The following is a 17,508-nucleotide window of genomic DNA, read 5'->3' as shown; positions in this document are numbered from 1 at the left end:
GCTGCCTGGGGCACCCTGGGGGGCTTCAGTGGAGGTGACATGTAACTGATGGAGGCAGAGGATTGTTCAGGGAGAGGAGAGGGAAGGAGTGTCCAGGCAGGGATACATCAAAAGCAAGGCCAAAAGGATGTATGCTGGGACAGTGGTGCCACCCGGGGCCTCACTCACCAGTCTCTGGAGATGTCACTGTCCCATGGGATTTTGAGCTGCAGAGTGAGTGACATGGCTAGAGCTATGGGTGATCCTCACATGCCAGTGTGGGGGGCTGATGGGAGGAGCCCACCCAGAGACACTGAGGAGAGGGAGTTCTGCTGAGGGTGGAGGGAGGATTGCAGGGGGCAGAGGGCAGCCCAGGAATGCCCCTTTCATGGATATCCATCACCCACCAGCCCTGGTCTCGGGCAGCAGGTGGGCATACAGGCATGGACAGAGCCCTGGGTGTGTCCCACAGCTCCCCAGAAGCAGGCCCAGCAGAGAGCAAGGCAGGAGCTGACGGCAGCCTCGCCCCCTCACTAATGGTCGTTGTTATTGTCAAGTTGTTTCCACTCAAAGCAACCCTCTAGCCTCTAGGACAGAGTAGAACTGCCACCATAGGGTTTTCTAGTTTGTCATCTTTACAGGAGCAGATCGTGGAGCTGCTGGTGGGTTCGAACCACTGCTGACCTTTTGGTTAGCAGCCCAGCATTGCGCCACCAGGGCTCCCCCTCACGCAGGGGTGGATTATCCAATAGGGAAGGTAAGTACAATGCTTACCTTGCTTACCAGATCATCTGCAGTGAACAATTACACATTTTTTCACCAAGCAAAGATGTGGTGAAACCCATGTGAAATTGTTCACTACAGATTAGTAAATAAGCACAAGGATAGCCCATGCTTACCTTGCTTGTTCGGTAACCTGCCCCTGCTCACTAGTTTACCCAGTTAAGCTCATTTCCTCTCCTTTCTCCTTTGGTGCTTTGTGGGCTCCCCATACCATTAGCCCTTAGGTTTAGTACCAAGCACCTTCCCACCGAGACACACAGCACACATGCCCCGTAAGTGGGTACACGGGCTACCGAGGTGAGACCCAGCACAGTGCAGCTGGGAGCAGGTGGGTGGCACCCAGGGCCCCCTCTCCCCATGCTGAGGGCAGGCCAGGGGCCCCCTCTGGCAGGAGGGGCTAGGGATGGCCCCAGAAGGGTTCCCAGAGGAGGGCTAACATCCACGCTCGGATCTTAAAACTAGCTGGGGAGAGCATTTCCCAGGCCAAAGGAAGGCAAGGCACAGAAGCACTGGCCAGGAGGCCCTCAGAGAGCCGGAGCTTGGGGTGTGGGAGAGGTGAGCCTGGGCAGCGGCAGTGACCAGGAGGCTACTCCAAGTGGCCCGTGGAGGGTGTCAGGCAGAGAGGGCTATGGTCAGCCTCTAACAGTGGGAAGACCATGCTGGGCAGAGGGAAGACTGGAGGAGGAGAGACCCTGGCCAGAAAGAACTGTCTGGAAGCTCTTGCAATAATCCAGATGGAAGCTGAAGAGCCCTGAATGTAGGCAATGTTCAAGTTGGTCCTTGAAACCTGCTTGTCATGTCACAGATGAGATTGAGGCCTGGGCTCTGTCGTGTCCAGGGCTCCAAGCTGAGCAGGGCTCCAACCAGGTCTTCTGATCTACCGGAAGTCACTTCCATCCTTCCCCCACCAGGGTGGGCAGGGCCTGGCCTCCTTCCACCAAGCATCAGCTCAGCCCACAACCAGAAGCCAACGGGGCTTTCCCTACCCCCATCCCGGGGTTAGTGGCCCCGTCCAGCCCTGAGCCCTGTTCGTACCGTGGCCTTGCCCCTGCCTGCTGGCTGCGGCTTCATTCATGCAGGCCTCGGATGTTGGTGAGCACCTGTTCTGTGCCAGGCACTGGGTTCCACCAGTTACCAGTTGCCGTCAAGCCCATTCCAACCCACAACGACTCCATGTGTGTCAGAACTGTGCTCCATACAGTTTTCAATGGCTGATTTTTCAGAAGCAGATTGCCAGGACTTTCTTCCGAAGTGCCTCTGGGTGGACTCAAACTTCCAACCTTTTGGTTAGCAATGAGTGTGTTAACAGTTTGTACCACCCAGGGACTCCAGGCCCACTGGGTTAGGTACTAGGAATTGAGTCCCCAGTCTCTCGGGGCAAGTGGGCCAGCCCTGCCTCCTGCCCTCAGGAAGGGGACAGAGAGGGTTGGTGGCCTCTGCAGCTCAAGAGAGTTCTGGGCACCATCAACACCCCCGCCGGGCAGAGGTGCCTGGGGCCTCGCTGTCCACAGGGGCAGCTTTAGGGCCCAAGGTCAATCAGCACCCACATTGTCCCAGTGGGAGGACCTGCTGCAGAACTGCAAATGATCCCCTCCCCTCCCTGTGCCTCAGTTCCCTCATCTGTAAAATGGGAGCAAAGAGCCCTTTTGCAGGTCGGTAGGGGGAAGCTGTGCAATGTCACACACCCAGCCAGGGGCCCAACTCCTCGAGGCGTTTCCCTTCCCGCCACTCTTGGGCCAGCGCCACTTTGCAGCATGAGGATTCCTCCCGTGGTTGCAGCAGGTCGCCCAGGGAGAGGGCAGGTCCTGAGGAGGGAGCCACAGCCAGGGACTTGCCTTCCTGCAGCCTTGACGGCCTGCCCTAGAACCTCCTGGAAGGCTCCAGTCCAACCCCTGCTGTCCCCTGCCTCCAGAACATACTGTCTACCCTTCCAGACAGACAGACACACACACACAGCCCTCCCTGTCTGAAACACTCCTGCCATCATGAGGTCTCGAATTTGTGACTTGGGTAAGACTCCGGCCCCTTGCCTGGATGAGTATTCACAGACCTGGTGGGCACACCAGGGCCCCAAGAGCCACATCACACTCCCCCACAGGCCCACACAGCTTTGCTCCAAGCAAGCCTGTCCCACCCCATAACCACTTGCTCTCTCCTGCCCTGAGCACCCAACCGCACACCTACCATAGCGAGCGCGTCTGAATTTTCATTGATCCTGTTGATCTCCCAACCCAAAGCCATTGAGTGCTTCCTTTCTTACCCACAACAGATCCCAAGGTGGTGGCGCCACACAGATACCCAGATCAGATACCCTGAACTGGAAATGTCTGTGGTCAGACAGGCATGGTGGGGATCAGAGGTCAACCCAGATCTACAGCCTTACCCTCATTCATCCTCATTCCCCATCAGAAGGCCAGGTGGGGACCAAAGCCTATAGGGCTGGAACCTAAACTTGCTGACACTGCCAGAGCCTGAGATTTTGCTAAACTTAGCATGGGGAGTCGGGTTGGGAGGATAATTTATTGTTAAACAAACACATTGGTTATTAGAAGCAGATAAGTGAGAAGGTGGGAACCTACAGCCCAGCTTGCACTTGGAGCCCCCAACCAGCCCTCCATCATCCACTGGCCCCTGTTGGTTAAGAAGTCCCCCCAGCATGTCCCCACACTGGGGGCCCCCACCTGCATTTGTGCATGCCCCCCACACTCCGGGACCCATCCTCCTTCCTCCCTGCCCCTCCCCAAGGCTGGCATCTGCCCTAGGCAGGTGCAGATACAGCCAAGCCCAGACACTCTGCTCCCAGGAATGAGACCACTGAGTCTCCTACAGGACCCAGGCAGGGCCGGGGCCTCCCCTCGGCCCACCGCCCTACTTAGGGGGCTCAGGCCTTCCCTAGCAGCAGAGAGGCGCTGCCTGGAGCTAGGACATCGCAGACTGACTTGGCCCTCATTCCTGGCAGCGGGAAGGAGAAAAGGAGGTGACAGGACAGAAGGGTGGGGGGAGAAAGGGAGAAAGAAATAGGAGCGCTTAATTTTAGTGCTGTTCTCCCCAAGTTGGCCTGAGGTTCTTGAGTGGGTGTGAGGGTGCCAAGGGGGCCATCCATCCACGTGTCCACCCAGAGGAGGAAAATTACCCAGGTAGGAATGTTCTGAAGATCTCCTGGCCCTAACCCCAGAGGCTGAGAGCAGCAGGAGGGGGTTGAAGGAACCCTGTCTCCAGCCAAGGGTTTGGGTCCAGCTCTTTCTCAGATGCCCCAGATGCAGTGCGCCTGACCCCAGGGGTAGCTGGCACCCAGGGCGCCTCTTGTATACATTGGTCCCTGTGTGGGCCCCCCTTGGTTTTCAGCCCCCACCCCAGCCCTAGAGAACCTATACACCCAATGTCTTATAGAATAGGGCAGGCAGGGTGGGAGAAGCTGGGAGACAGGCGGTACCCAGACCAGGAACATAGTCCAGCTAGAGTGACCTCAACCGTGGTGACACCCCATCTCCTGTAAGGACAGGCCGGGAGGGGGGCAAGGCTAAATGATGGAAGAACTGGGGCCCAATGGGAGAGTGGAGAGACTCGTGAGGAGTGGTCTGGGAAGGGGTCAGAGAAAGACATGGTACAGAAATTAAGAGGGAAAGAGTCACCCCACCACAGCTCAGCTGGGCCTGCTGGGCCCCACACTGCAGCCCTAATTGAATTTCTCTGTTAACAATGGAAACACATTGGCAGCCTGGCCTCTCTCCCTCTTTCTGATAAGCCAGTGACCCGAGGGAAATTGAGGTCAGAGGGAGGAGAAATTAGAAACAGTCTTTTCTTACTCCAGGGGACACTGGTTTTGGCTGCCGGCCAGGTGGCTGGAGGAGGGCCGGCATCACCCTTGTAGGTCCGCAGGAGGGGCTGGACCCTCCGGGCATGGCCCCTCTCTCTGCGTTGGGAATGGCAGCCTCAAGTAGGATCTCCCACCCCCTTGCCTTCTTCCTGCAGCTCTCCCTATGTAATGCACACCCCCACCCCAGGTGACTGCAGAGCACCCTGAGCACACTGGATTCAGACAGCCCTGGGTGCAGATAACAACTCATCCTCCTCTCTGAGCCTCTGTTTCATCATCCACAGAGTGGGAGCAACACCCACCCAAGGCAGTGGGTTTAATAAGATAACCAGCCTCACCAAGTCCCAGGGGTCTATCATTATACTCCATAATCGCTATAATTGTAGTATTAATGGCTGTTATTATATTATCAGATGTCAGGAGCTACCTGCTAACCCCTGAGGGGAAGTGTGCCAGATCCTTCCTCACCCTTCTTTCACCTACAGAGCCCCAGGGCTCAGCCCGGCTGCCCTGCCCACTGTGCCTGGGGTCCTTGAGGCCAGAGTCCTGTGGCCCAAAGCTCGGCTGGGCCGTTGTCTCTGAGACAACCGCGCAAAGCCCGGTTAGTGACTCCAGGGAGACGGCTTCCGGTAATAAAATGTATGAGTGGAAGTTACAGGAAGCCCCCGAGTCCCCCCGACCCAGAGCTTCTGGAGTCCCCTCCGGGCTGAGGGATACCCCAATGACCACAGCCGGAGTGGTCACAGTGCAGGGGTCCCCACACCCTGGATGGTGGGCCTGGGCGAGGCCACGTGGCCGGGGCGCTGGCTACCCTGTCTTCTCGCCAGGGCTGCCGGCCATGGAGGTGCACATCAACGTGTCACGGCAGCAGGTGGAGAAGGTGTTCGGGCTGGAGGAGTACTGGTGCCAGTGCGTGGCCTGGAGCTCCTCGGGCACCACCAAGAGCCAGAAGGCCTACATCCGCATCGCCTGTGAGTACTGGGGTGGGGTTGTCAGCTGGAGGGGGGTGTTTCATACTGGAGGAAGAGGTCTGATCACTAACCCCACGGTCCTGGCTTGGTGGCTGGACAAAGTGCCCATGGATGCTGCCCGGCCCCCTCATGCCCTCCTGAGCACCCGGCACTTCCTCCATCCTGGACAGAGCCGACCGGTCTGGGCCATGGCCCGAGGCACTGGGACAGGGGCACTCTGGCTCTTCCCCTAGACTTGCGCAAGAACTTCGAGCAGGAGCCGCTGGCCAAGGAGGTGTCCCTGGAGCAGGGCATCGTGCTGCCGTGCCGCCCACCGGAAGGCATCCCCCCAGCGCAGGTGAGAGCTGGGCTCAGTGCCCACCCGACAGGTGAGCGGGATCTCATCTGCCCAGCCCCACCCACTCGCTTTGGATGGCATTGCAGTGACCTGGCTCCCTTCCTCAGGTGGAGTGGCTCCGGAATGAGGACCTGGTGGACCCAGCACTGGACCCCAACGTGTACATCACACGGGAGCACAGTCTGGTGGTGCGGCAGGCCCGCCTGGCCGACACGGCCAACTACACTTGCGTGGCCAAGAACATCGTGGCGCGCCGCCGCAGTGCCTCTGCAGCTGTCATCGTCTATGGTGGGCTTGGGTGCCAGTGGGCAGGTTGGGGGGTCCCCAGTCGTCATGAGTGGCCACGGGGGCAGGGTAGTATGTGGCTGGGGGCCATGGGGAGACCATGGAGCCAGGCCCGATTGTGGAACCAGGGAAAGGGCTGGCAGGGCTGCGGGGCCCAGGGGCATGCTGGGCAGGGTAGTGGATGTCTCTGGCCAGATCATTTCTTGGCTTTCTAGAAGGTTGGTGCTATGGGCAGGGGACATTGTGCAGAGGGCGCATGAGGGGACAGGATGGGAGTCTAGAAAGGATGGCAGACCACACCCTGTGTCACCAGGGGTGGGAAGTAGTCAAGGGGTCCAGGACACCCCCAGGAGCAGGCAGAGGGAGGGAACAGAGTCACACCCAGGAAAGGCTGGGCTGATGTGCCAGAGCTGGAGGCTGGACTGGTGGAGCATTCTGGCTGCCCTGAGCTCTCACAATGCTGGAAGAAGGAAGGACGGCCAAGTGGGTGTTGCCACCCCCTAGAGCCAGCAGGCATGAGAGTGACCTCCCCTCCAGGCTCCTCTCCTGGCACAGCAGCAGCCCACCAGGCCCCCGGCCGCTGCCCAGAGCCCCTGCCCTCCATGCCCTGCCCCCAGGCCAGCATGTCCAAGGATGCCCCTGCTCCCTGACCCCAGTCCTTCTCTGTCCGGCCAGTGAATGGTGGGTGGTCAACGTGGACCGAGTGGTCCGTCTGCAGCGCCAGCTGTGGGCGTGGCTGGCAGAAACGGAGCCGGAGCTGCACCAACCCGGCACCTCTCAACGGGGGCGCCTTCTGTGAGGGGCAGAATGTCCAGAAAACAGCCTGCGCCACCTTGTGCCCAGGTACCAGTGGCCGCCGCCCTGCATCGCTCTCACTACGCCATCTCCGTGCCCGGCTCCATCTTGCCACCAGCCTGCCCACCCATGGCTCCATCCCACCCACCTGCACCCAGGGCCAGACTGTCTGAGGCTAAGATCAGGTCTATCCTGTAGTTGAGTCAGGGCTCGGTCTGTGTCCAGGGTCGGGACTCAGCCTGCAATGCAGGATCTCAACATAGGTTGGGCTGTAGTCGGAGGGCAGGGACTAGGACTTGGCGTGGGGCAGGGCAGGGCTCAGCCTGAGGCTACAGGATCCAGCCTGGGCCTGGGCTCATAAGGGTCATCATGTGCCCAAGAGCCCTCTCAGCCCGGGAACGGACAGCCTCCCTGGTGTGGGCAAAGCAAGCAGCACCTGGTGTCATCTGTGCCTCCCCCATCATTAGCATGCATCATCCAGGCCAGCTGGATACCAGCCAGGTGCACACTGGTGGGCCTAGGCCTGAGTTGGCACCCCAGAGCCTGGCCAGCTCGTCCTGCGCGCTCCTGACAACCAGCAGGGCCGCAGCACAGACAGCCTGGGTTGGCCCCTCTAGCTGACTGTGCCATCCCCTCTGTTTCTGTGTCTATGTCTCATGTGCAGTGGACGGCAGCTGGAGCCCATGGAGCAAGTGGTCAGCCTGCGGGCTTGACTGCACCCACTGGCGAAGCCGTGAGTGCTCTGACCCCGCACCCCGAAACGGAGGCGAGGAGTGCCCAGGTGCTGACCTAGACACCCGCAATTGTACCAGTGACCTCTGTGTGCACAGTGAGTCCTCCCCACCCCCTCAGGGTCCTTCCCACAGTTGGCCAGTGTTGCCCCTGCCCCCTTGGGCTCCCAGCTTCTCACTGCCCACACCCTGGGCAGATAGTGACTATGGAGTCATTCCCTTGCCTAGGCTGCACCTCCTCTCCAAAGCACAGGGTGCTCGGGGATCCCCTTCACCCCTAACACACCCACACTTGTGCACACAAAGTGTCCCAATATCTCCCACCACCCAACCGCCTCTCCTGAGAAAAGCCCACATTGGAACCTTACTCATACATACCTATCTGCCCACATGGACCCAAACCCCCCAGCCCCATCCACCTACCTTGGCCCCCTCCTCTCCTGCAGCTTCATTCCCACCACCCCCAGCACCCACAAGTCCTATGGGGATGCGAGGCTTGTAAGGCCTGTTAATTACAAGGCCATAACTAACAACTAAAGATCTCAGTTGGAATTTTTCTCTAGAACACACCCTCCCCCATTCTTTCAATTAAAAACCTAATTATCGGTGTCAATTCCTTTCTGATAGACATCTTTTCCATTATGCAAAACCCTTTCTAAAAATCGACATAGCTCCCTCCAAGCAGTCAATCACCCCCTCCCCGCCCTGGCCCAGGGACCTACCGGACACCAGATGGGCAGGCCCGCCCAGGGAGGGGTCGCTCTGGGCGTCCCAGGAGCTCACTCCCAGCCCCAGTTGGTGCCCCTGGGGAAGTAGCTCTCCCCCTCCTCCATTCTCCTGGTACCAACCTCAGCCTGGATCCCAAGGCCTTGAGGGGATATAGTTTGCTCAAAGGCACACAGCAAGGTAGTGGCAGGTCCAGAAATTGGATCTGCACTTGCTGGCTCCATGCCCTGGGCCACATTTCCCCAGCAAATGTCCCTTGCCCAGTGATGGCTAACTCATCAAGGAGTATAGACCCCTTCCTCTGGGGTGCAGACCACCGGCCCCTCCTTCCAAACCTCCTGCAGTTGAGTGGCTAGTCCTGCCCCCTGCCCCTCCAAAAGCTACCTCTCTCCCTCAGCTGCCTCCGGCCCCGAGGACATGGCCCTGTATGTGGGCCTCATAGCGGTGGCCGTGTGCCTGGTTCTGCTGCTGCTCGTCCTCATCCTGGTTTATTGCCGCAAGAAGGAGGGACTGGACTCAGACGTGGCCGACTCATCCATCCTCACCTCAGGCTTCCAGCCCGTCAGCATCAAGCCCAGCAAAGCAGGTGCAGCCTCCCTGCCCTCAACAATTCCCCCTCCAGGCCCCCAGCCAAGGGCCGACAGGCAGGGAGGCACTTGAGGACCCTACCCTGAGTGTGTCCTGGTCCTTGCAGACAACCCCCATCTGCTCACCATCCAGCCCGACCTCAGCACCACCACCACCACCTACCAGGGCAGCCTGTGTCCCCGGCAGGACGGGCCCAGCCCCAAGTTCCAGCTCTCCAATGGGCACCTGCTCAGCCCACTGGGTGGTGGCCGCCACACGCTGCACCACAGCTCGCCCACCTCCGAGGCCGAGGACTTCGTCTCCCGCCTCTCCACCCAGAACTATTTCCGCTCCCTGCCCCGAGGCACCAGCAACATGGCCTACGGGACCTTCAACTTCCTTGGGGGCAGGCTAATGGTCCCGAACACAGGTAGGAAGAGCCCCAGAGGGCCCCGGGGAGGTCAGAGAGGCAAAACCAGCTTCCATTTCCTTTTTGGAGGAGGACAGCACAGCCCAGAGGGTCCCCTGTGCCCCTCAGCCTCCCCACAAGGAGCCAAGCCAGGACAAGGCCAGCAAGAAAAGAGGGTGGAATTGCAGAGAACCTGGGGAGTGGCTGGCAGGGTCGCTGTACTGGAGCTGTCTCCCATTTGTGGCCTGAGGACACAGAAGTACCGTCGTTTTGTGTACACAGACAGCTGGTCTTTGTGCCACGGTCTGCTGGGCTCTGGGGCCCAGAGGTGCAGCAGGCCCAGGCCCCAAGGAACTGACGCACTCATGGAAAGCTGCAGAACAGCAAGTGCTGCCACAAAGGGGCCCTTGGGGGCCATGGGGCACCCTCTACCCATGCATCCTGGTTTCCCAGCACCATTACTTGGAAACCATGTGCCAGGATCCCCAAGACACCATGTTAGTAAATCCACAACCCTTTCGGTGGTCATCTTGAGAGAAAGCACACAGCTGCTGGTGTGGCTGGCCACTCCCACCCTGAAATTTTCGATCCCCTCGGCTTCGGTGGCCTCTAGGCTCCTGATTTTCCAGCTGCTCCTGGCAGCTGTTCCCTAAATGTAGGTGCTCCTCGGAGCTCCCCCCTAGCCCCTTCCTCCCCAGCGACCTCACCCACAGACAGGGCCTAAATCCCTGCCCCACTCCTCCACTCCCAGCGGGCAGCTTCCCAGGCAGGGTACGTACGCCACCTCCTGGGCAGCTCCATCTGCCTATCTCATAGCACCTCAAATTCCTCGTGCCTAAAACAGAACTGTCTCCCACCCTCCCCCAGAACCACCTCCTCCCGGTTTTCCCCAGCTCAGGGGTATCTCAGTCTAGTTGCTCAAGCCAGAAACTTGGGGTCACCTTGACCTCCTGCTCCTCCTCACTTGCCCACTTGCCCCCCACACCAGCTTCAGTCAAACGCCAAGCTTTGTCGTTCTTCCTCCTAAACAGCCCCTGCAGTTCTGCTGCTCCTCTCCCCAGGGCCTCTCTCCTGGCCAGGGCCACCCCCACCTCTTGCCCAGTTCCCCGGTTCCAAACATTCACCTCACAGAAGCTGGAGTTGATCGTGCCCCTCCCCTGCTTGAGTCTGTACCATGGCTCATCTCCTGCTGGCTGCTGCGGGCTCTTTCTCTTGTGCACGCTTGTTTTTTGTTTTTGTTTTGTTTTTTTAATAGACTTAATATTTTTAATAGTTTTAGGTTTATAGAAAAATTGCACACAAAGCACAGCGTTCCCATCTACCCCATCCTACCCCATACATACACAATGTTTCTCCTATTATTCATATCTTGCATTCCTGTGGTATATTTGTTACAGCTGATGAACCAATATTGATACATGATTATTAACTAAAGTCCCTAGTTTACATTAGGGTTCACTCTGTGTGTTGTACAGTCTTATGGGCTTTGACAAAAGCATAATGTCATGTGTCTGCCGTGACAGTATCATACAGAATAGTTTCACGGCCCTAAAAATGCCCTGCGTTCCACTTGTTGATCCCTCCCCCTCCCTGAGCCCTTGACAACCTCGGATCTTTTTGCCATGTCTAGTTTTGTCCCCATGCCCTTTTCTGCATGTACAGCCAGGATTGGCTCAGCACCCTAAACACAGCATGCCACCCTTTGCCCCCAACCCTTTTGTCTCAGTTACCTAGTGCTGATATAATACAAATACCACAAGTGGGTGGCTTTAAAGAACAGAAATTTATCTTCTCACAGTTCTGGAGGCTAAAAGTCCAAATAGGGTCTTGGCTATGTCAGTTCCCTCCTTGTCAGTAGCCCTGGGTATTCCTTGGTTCCTTGGCTTGTAGAGGAGTCTCACATGGCATCTGTCTTCCCTTGTGTATGTGTGTCTCTATGTCTATGCTGCTGTTTATATAACTCAGAAGTGATTAGGTTTAGGATCCACTCTACATTAGTATGACCTCAACTGATTGACTACATTACATTAGATTGCATTATGGAAAGTGATTACATTACACTACATTAGATCATATCCAGAGGTGTAAGGGTTAGGATTCCAACACTTATTTTAGGGGAACATAATTCAATTCATAACACCATTGCATGCAAATCCCTCTGCCCCATCTCTGCTTGCACTTGGCAGATCTTGGTTTCCCCTTCAAGTCTTCGGCTAGACAGCTCATCCTCTCTGTCCCTACCGGCCCTCTGCAAGTGAGGGTGATAAGGGACCCCTCACAGGGCTGTTAGGAAGCTGAAAAGAGGTGGTACATATAAAGCTCTGAGAAGAGGGGCAGGGACACAGCAGGTACTCTGTGTTCCCAGCTGGGTGGCTGCCACCCCTTTGAGCTCTCTCCCCCAGCTCGCATTCCCCTTGCTGCAATGAATTTGTCTTTATCCCCACTGGGCTGAGAGCTTCACGGGCGCAGGGTGCGTTGACTTCCAGAGTACTCGTGTTAGTATTCATGTGTGTCCCTCCACCACTGCCACTGATAAAACTTACACACGAATGGCTGGGATCAGCACCAACATTAGCAGCTGGAACCAGGAGGCAGTGCGGTGAGCGAGGGGAGCAGAAGCCGTGAATCAATGGCTTCCCTCTCCTGGGCTCAGTTTCCTGTGACATAGTGGTATTCCAGCCCAGACCGTCTCCAGGGTTTTCCGCTCTGGAGATTATGCATATGATATTGGACTTGGTGGGGTGGAAGCACAGAATGTCTCCCACTCCCCCATCCTGAGCCTCCAAGGCCCCTCCCGATGTAGGGGTCCCCTGCCTGTACTGGTGTCTTAGAACTGCCGTAACAAAGTACCACAAACTAGGTAACTTAGAAGAACAGGAATTTATTGTCTCACAGTTCTGGAGGCTGGAACCTGAATTCAGGGTGTCAGCCGGGCTATGCTCTCTTTGAAGGCTCTAGGGAAAGATGCTTTCTTGTCTCTCCCAGCTTCTGGGATCCCCAGGCATTCCTTGGCTTGCAGCTGCAGCATAACTCCATCTCTGCCTCTGTCTTCACATGGCCGTCATCCTCCCTGTGTCTCTGCGTCTCTTCTCTTTTATAAGGATTTACCCTACTCCAGTGTGACCTCACGTTAATTTAACTGATAACATCTTCAAAAACCCTATTTCCCAACAAGGTTGTGTTCACAGGTACAGGGGTTAGGACTTCAGCATAACTACTGGGGGGACACAACACTGTCCTAAAAGGGAAGTCAGGAGCAGGACTACTCCTCGCCACCCCTGGGATAACTCCCCAGCCTTGTGCTTGCTGAGTTCTGACTCACTGCCTCTTCCCTGGAGTCACTCTCCCTCAGCAGACGCTTTCTGACATGGCCCTGCGCCAGGCTCCGAAAGATGCTGGGGACCAGGGGCCCCTGTGAAATTGTTCACAACAGATTAATAAGTAAGTACAAGTCAGCCCGTGCTTACCTTGCTTACTGGGTCATCCAGCCCTGTCAGGTATTGTAAATTTGAAAAGAGGCTTTGATTCTGTAGGAAGGTGCTGTGGTATTGGGAGAGAGACAGAAGCCAGCTATACCTAGAAGCAGAATCTTTGACATGGTGAAAAAATATGAAATTGTACACTATAGATGATCTGGTAAGCACGGTAAGCACCATGCTTACCTTGCCTGTTGGATAATCCACCCCAGCGGGGGGCAGAGATGAATTAGCCCAAACAAGAGAGTGTCTGAAACGGCTCCCAGACCAGGGAGGGCTACCAAATTGAGAAGCACCGTTAAAGGCCCATCCCCACTGCAGGGAGCCCACTGCTCAGCAGGGAACAAAATTACACAAAGCAGCAAGGAGCTCCCAGAGGTGGCCACCGATGGGGAAGGAGGACTTTGAGCAGGGTAGGGGGCAGACCACCCAGACAGATGGAGGCGTGTTCTGAGCAGTGGGTCTGGAATGGCTGAGAATTCAGCAGAGTCTGGGCTCGAAGGTAGTTGGGGCCAGAGGTGATGGGCCTCACGTGCCAGGCCAGGGAACTGGACTTTCCCGGGAGGCAGTGAAGAGTCATAAGGAGGTCACACCCAGTGCCTCCTGTGTGACAATGGAGGTAGGTGCAGCATACCTGGCACCATTTTTTCCAGAATTTTTCTGTGCTTAAGCTAACTAGGTATGCTTTTCCCCTGAGTTTCCTCAGCCACTCTTGGGGTCCCTGCGACCCAGCGTCATGCCTGTGGTGGGGGAGCTGCTTGGTCAATGTGGGCTGGTTGGACAGCATGGTAGTCCCTGTGGCTCCTCTGTCCCCAGGGTAGGCTGGCACGGGTGGGTAGGGGTGTGTGATATCTTTGCAGCAGGTAAGTCCTGGTTCCCCTGTCTTGCTTCAGGGATCAGCCTCCTCATCCCCCCAGATGCCATACCCCGGGGGAAGATCTACGAGATCTACCTCACGCTGCACAAGCCCGAGGATGTGAGGTGTGGGCACGGGCCCTGCTGCGCAGGGTGGAGGGTTGCCCTGGTCCCACCTTCTGCCTTCCATCACCGTAACGCCTCCTCCCCACCACCACTGCTGCCTGGTCTGGCCTGAAGGAAGGGCAGGGGAAGAACCACTCCCAAGGGGAACCCTAAGTTCCACCCCAAGGCCCATCCAGCTCCACAGGCCCCCACCATGGGATGCTCTGTCCTGCCCCCCAGGCCCCAGCCCCAGGACGGCCTGCTGACACCTCTCCCTTCCGGCGCTTGTTTCCCTACTTGAGGTTGCCCCTAGCTGGCTGTCAGACCCTGCTGAGTCCCATCGTTAGCTGCGGGCCCCCCGGAGTCCTGCTCACGCGGCCCGTCATCCTTGCCATGGACCACTGTGGGGAGCCCAGCCCCGAGAGCTGGAGCCTGCGCCTCAAGAAGCAGTCATGCGAGGGCAGCTGGGAGGTGAGCTGGGGGAGTCCCCAAGCCCACAGCACCCCCAGCACTGGCTTCCACGTGGAGATGCTGCCATGCAGCCTTAAGCCACCCCTGCTCCCCTGAGTCTCTTGGCCACTTCTCAAAGCGCAGTGGCCTGAGGGCTGGGAGGCTGGGCTGTACTGACTGTGGGGCCTGCCTGCAGGACGTGCTGCACCTGGGCGAGGAGGCGCCCTCCCACCTCTACTACTGCCAGCTAGAGGCTGGCGCCTGCTACATCTTCACTGAGCAGCTGGGCCGCTTCGCCCTGGTTGGAGAGGCCCTCAGCGTGGCCGCAGCCAAGCGCCTCAGGCTGCTCCTGTTCGCACCCGTGGCCTGCACCTCGCTTGAGTACAACATCCGGGTCTATTGTCTGCATGACACCCACGACGCCCTCAAGGTACTGCTACCCCACTGGCCCTGCCACTGGGGCCTGTGCTGGGCCTTGAACTGTGGCTGACCACCCCGGGTTCCTAAGCATGGAGGCCTCCTTGCCAAGCGGATAGGTAGGTGGTGGGAGGGGCCCCCCAGATGCAGTTGACCTGCCTGGGCACTGCAGGAGGTGGTGCAGCTGGAGAAGCAGCTGGGGGGCCAGCTGATCCAGGAGCCCCGGGTCCTGCACTTCAAGGACAGTTACCACAACCTGCGCCTGTCCGTCCATGATGTGCCCAGCTCCCTGTGGAAGAGCAAGCTGCTCGTCAGCTACCAGGTGAGGGCCAGGTCTGCAGGCCAGCACTTAGCTGCCTGGGGCTAGGCACACCTGGGCTGAGCACATCTGACGAGGTGCCTCCCCTCTGCCCCTCGCCCCCAGGAGATCCCCTTTCATCACATCTGGAACGGCACACAGCAGTACCTGCACTGCACCTTCACCTTGGAGCGCATCAGCCCCAGCACCAGTGACCTGGCCTGCAAGGTGTGGGTGTGGCAGGTGGAGGGCGATGGGCAGAGCTTCAACATCAACTTCAACATCACCAAGGTGGGCAGGAAGGGGCTTCAGCACTGCTATGTAAGTTCTCCCACCCCCTAGAATGCCCACCTCCTCTTGGGAAGCCCTTGGTAGCCACTCTGAGTCTCCTGGGGGAGAGTTTGTTGCAAATACAAGCAAATGCAATCAGACTTGGGAGGGCAGTTGAAAAGGATGGCGGGGCAAGGAGTGGGGGCAGGGAGACGGAGCCTGCCTGGGGGCCTGGAGGGCTTCCCTGAGCAGGGACCTTATACTCAGCCTGGAAGGATGAGTAGGACTTTGGCAGGCAGCAGTGAGGGACCATAAGCGGGCAGGACAAAGGCAATGAGCAGAGAGCAGTGAGGGTCAGCAGTGGCCAGGCAGAGGAGGGCTGGAGGGGTGGACGGTGGGGCTACTGGTGTGTGACTCGGGCAAGTCACTGCACCTCTGAGTCAGAGGGAGCCAGGCATCTGGGGCACCGTGGGGCTCAAGAGGCGCCAGGCCCCCTCCTGGGAGCACCCCATCAGGAGGCGGCAGTGGGCCTGGGCCCTCCAAAGTTCTAACAGTCCCTCCACCTCTCCCTTCCCCAGGACACAAGGTTTGCTGAGCTGCTGGCTCTGGAGAGTGAAGGGGGGGTCCCAGCCCTGGTGGGCCCCAGTGCCTTCAAGATCCCCTTCCTCATTCGGCAGAAGATCATTACCAGCCTAGACCCGCCCTGCAGCCGGGGTGCCGACTGGCGAACTCTGGCCCAGAAACTCCACCTGGACAGGTGGCTGGGGGATGGGCAGGGAAAGGCGGGGCTTCAAGGGCCGACTGCAGTCCAACTGGGCAGGCAGGGTGGGAGGGTGAATAGACAGGAAGTCCAGGCTCCTTTCCAGACCCTGGGGGCCCTGGCCTTGTCCACCAGCAGCCCTAGTGCTTGGCAGAAGGGAAGTCCTGCCCTTGGTGCGCGGGAGGGGGAGGGACGGAGTGTTGCAGGAGACAGCTAGCCAGGGCTGAGGCTGGGCTGCTGACAGTCTCTCCTCCCTCCACAGCCATCTCAGCTTCTTTGCCTCCAAGCCCAGCCCCACAGCCATGATCCTCAACCTGTGGGAGGCACGGCACTTTCCCAACGGCAACCTCAGCCAGCTGGCCGCGGCCGTGGCCGGACTGGGCCAGCCAGACTCTGGCCTCTTCACGGTGTCGGAGGCCGAGTGCTGAGGCCACTGGGCCCCCAACGCCTACATTCTCACCAGCTTTGGCACCCGCTAGGGACAGACAGATGCCGGGCGGGGGCCCTTCCCCCACCCCAGGGAGAGCTTTGTGGACAGGCCTCCTCCTGGCTGATGCCGTCCCTTAACGCCAGTCCTTCAGACCCTGCCCACGTTCCCACCCTCTATGGCCTGCCTGGCCAGGCTGGCACTGCCACCTGCTCTGACTCTGCTCCAGCCCCTGGGGTCCGGGGAGACAGTGCCCAGAGCCAGGCCAGGCCCAGCCCATTCGTGTGTGTGTCTGTGTGTGTGATGCTACCTCTCCTCCTGCCCCTGGCCAGGGCCCCGCATGCACACGGACATGCACGCACACGCTGGGCTCGGGCCACATCCCCCCTCCTGCCTGAGCTGGACCTTATGCAAACGTTTCTATGCCTGCTGGGTAGGAGCACGTCTGAGGGGCCCACTGTAACCCTGTGGGACCAAGGGCACGGCCAGGCGGGCAGGAGAGGCCTCTGGACTCAGGCACACGACCACACGCGGGCACATGCACACGCCCAGCTTGTGCGCCCATCACACACACACCCACCTCCATTGTGCAGACGCCCTCTACCACCGTCACATCTCATGCCTGTGCACCAGGGTCTCGCCCAAGTCCCTCACACCCCCCAGTGTTCGTACACATCTGCCTCTCACATGCTGCCCTGCTCCCACCCACCAGGGACACCGGGCAGCTCTCCCTCAACCCCAGTCCTTGACCTAGGCCCCAGCCTCGAGGTGCCCTGCCTGGCGGGGCATGTGAATATGCAATGGGAGCCCCGTGCTGGGCAATGGCGAGTGTGCATGCCAGGCGTGCTGTCCCGGGGCTGGCTGAGCCCCATGCGGGCCGCCATGTGAAGTTTGTGTCCTGACTCGTCTTAAGTGCATTCACGCACTTACACTTGGCCTTATGTACACAGCCTTGCCCGGCAGCCAGGGCGCGTAGGGATTTTAGCGGACATGAATGTAAATAAATTATATATTGCTAACCCGAGTGCCACTTCTCTTGGGGAAAGCAGG

The 17,508-nt window shown here is 58.5% G+C and overlaps 1 protein-coding gene across 1 annotated transcript in view; it reads left to right on the top strand.

Annotated features, from left to right (window-relative positions):
* UNC5A (unc-5 netrin receptor A) overlaps positions 1-17,471 on the top strand; it is a 70,430-nt gene extending 52,959 nt beyond the window's left edge. Inside the window, exons 3-15 of the mRNA XM_004371162.1 lie at positions 5,407-5,550; positions 5,784-5,887; positions 5,995-6,175; positions 7,632-7,796; positions 8,822-9,010; positions 9,119-9,421; positions 13,770-13,857; positions 14,139-14,307; positions 14,483-14,716; positions 14,876-15,025; positions 15,128-15,292; positions 15,850-16,028; positions 16,294-17,471. Of these exons, the coding sequence (XP_004371219.1) occupies positions 5,407-5,550; positions 5,784-5,887; positions 5,995-6,175; positions 7,632-7,796; positions 8,822-9,010; positions 9,119-9,421; positions 13,770-13,857; positions 14,139-14,307; positions 14,483-14,716; positions 14,876-15,025; positions 15,128-15,292; positions 15,850-16,028; positions 16,294-16,459 (2,237 nt within the window). The 3' untranslated portion in view covers positions 16,460-17,471. The remainder of the gene's footprint in view (positions 1-5,406; positions 5,551-5,783; positions 5,888-5,994; positions 6,176-7,631; positions 7,797-8,821; positions 9,011-9,118; positions 9,422-13,769; positions 13,858-14,138; positions 14,308-14,482; positions 14,717-14,875; positions 15,026-15,127; positions 15,293-15,849; positions 16,029-16,293) is intronic.
* The last annotated feature ends 37 nt before the right edge of the window (positions 17,472-17,508 follow it).

This window comes from Trichechus manatus, unplaced genomic scaffold (assembly GCF_000243295.1).
Source record: "Trichechus manatus latirostris isolate Lorelei unplaced genomic scaffold, TriManLat1.0 scaffold00011, whole genome shotgun sequence".
In the NCBI taxonomy this organism is placed as follows: domain Eukaryota; kingdom Metazoa; phylum Chordata; class Mammalia; order Sirenia; family Trichechidae; genus Trichechus; species Trichechus manatus.
The sequence above is the reverse complement of the archived record's forward strand: the minus strand, read 5'-3'. Positions and strand labels throughout refer to the sequence as shown.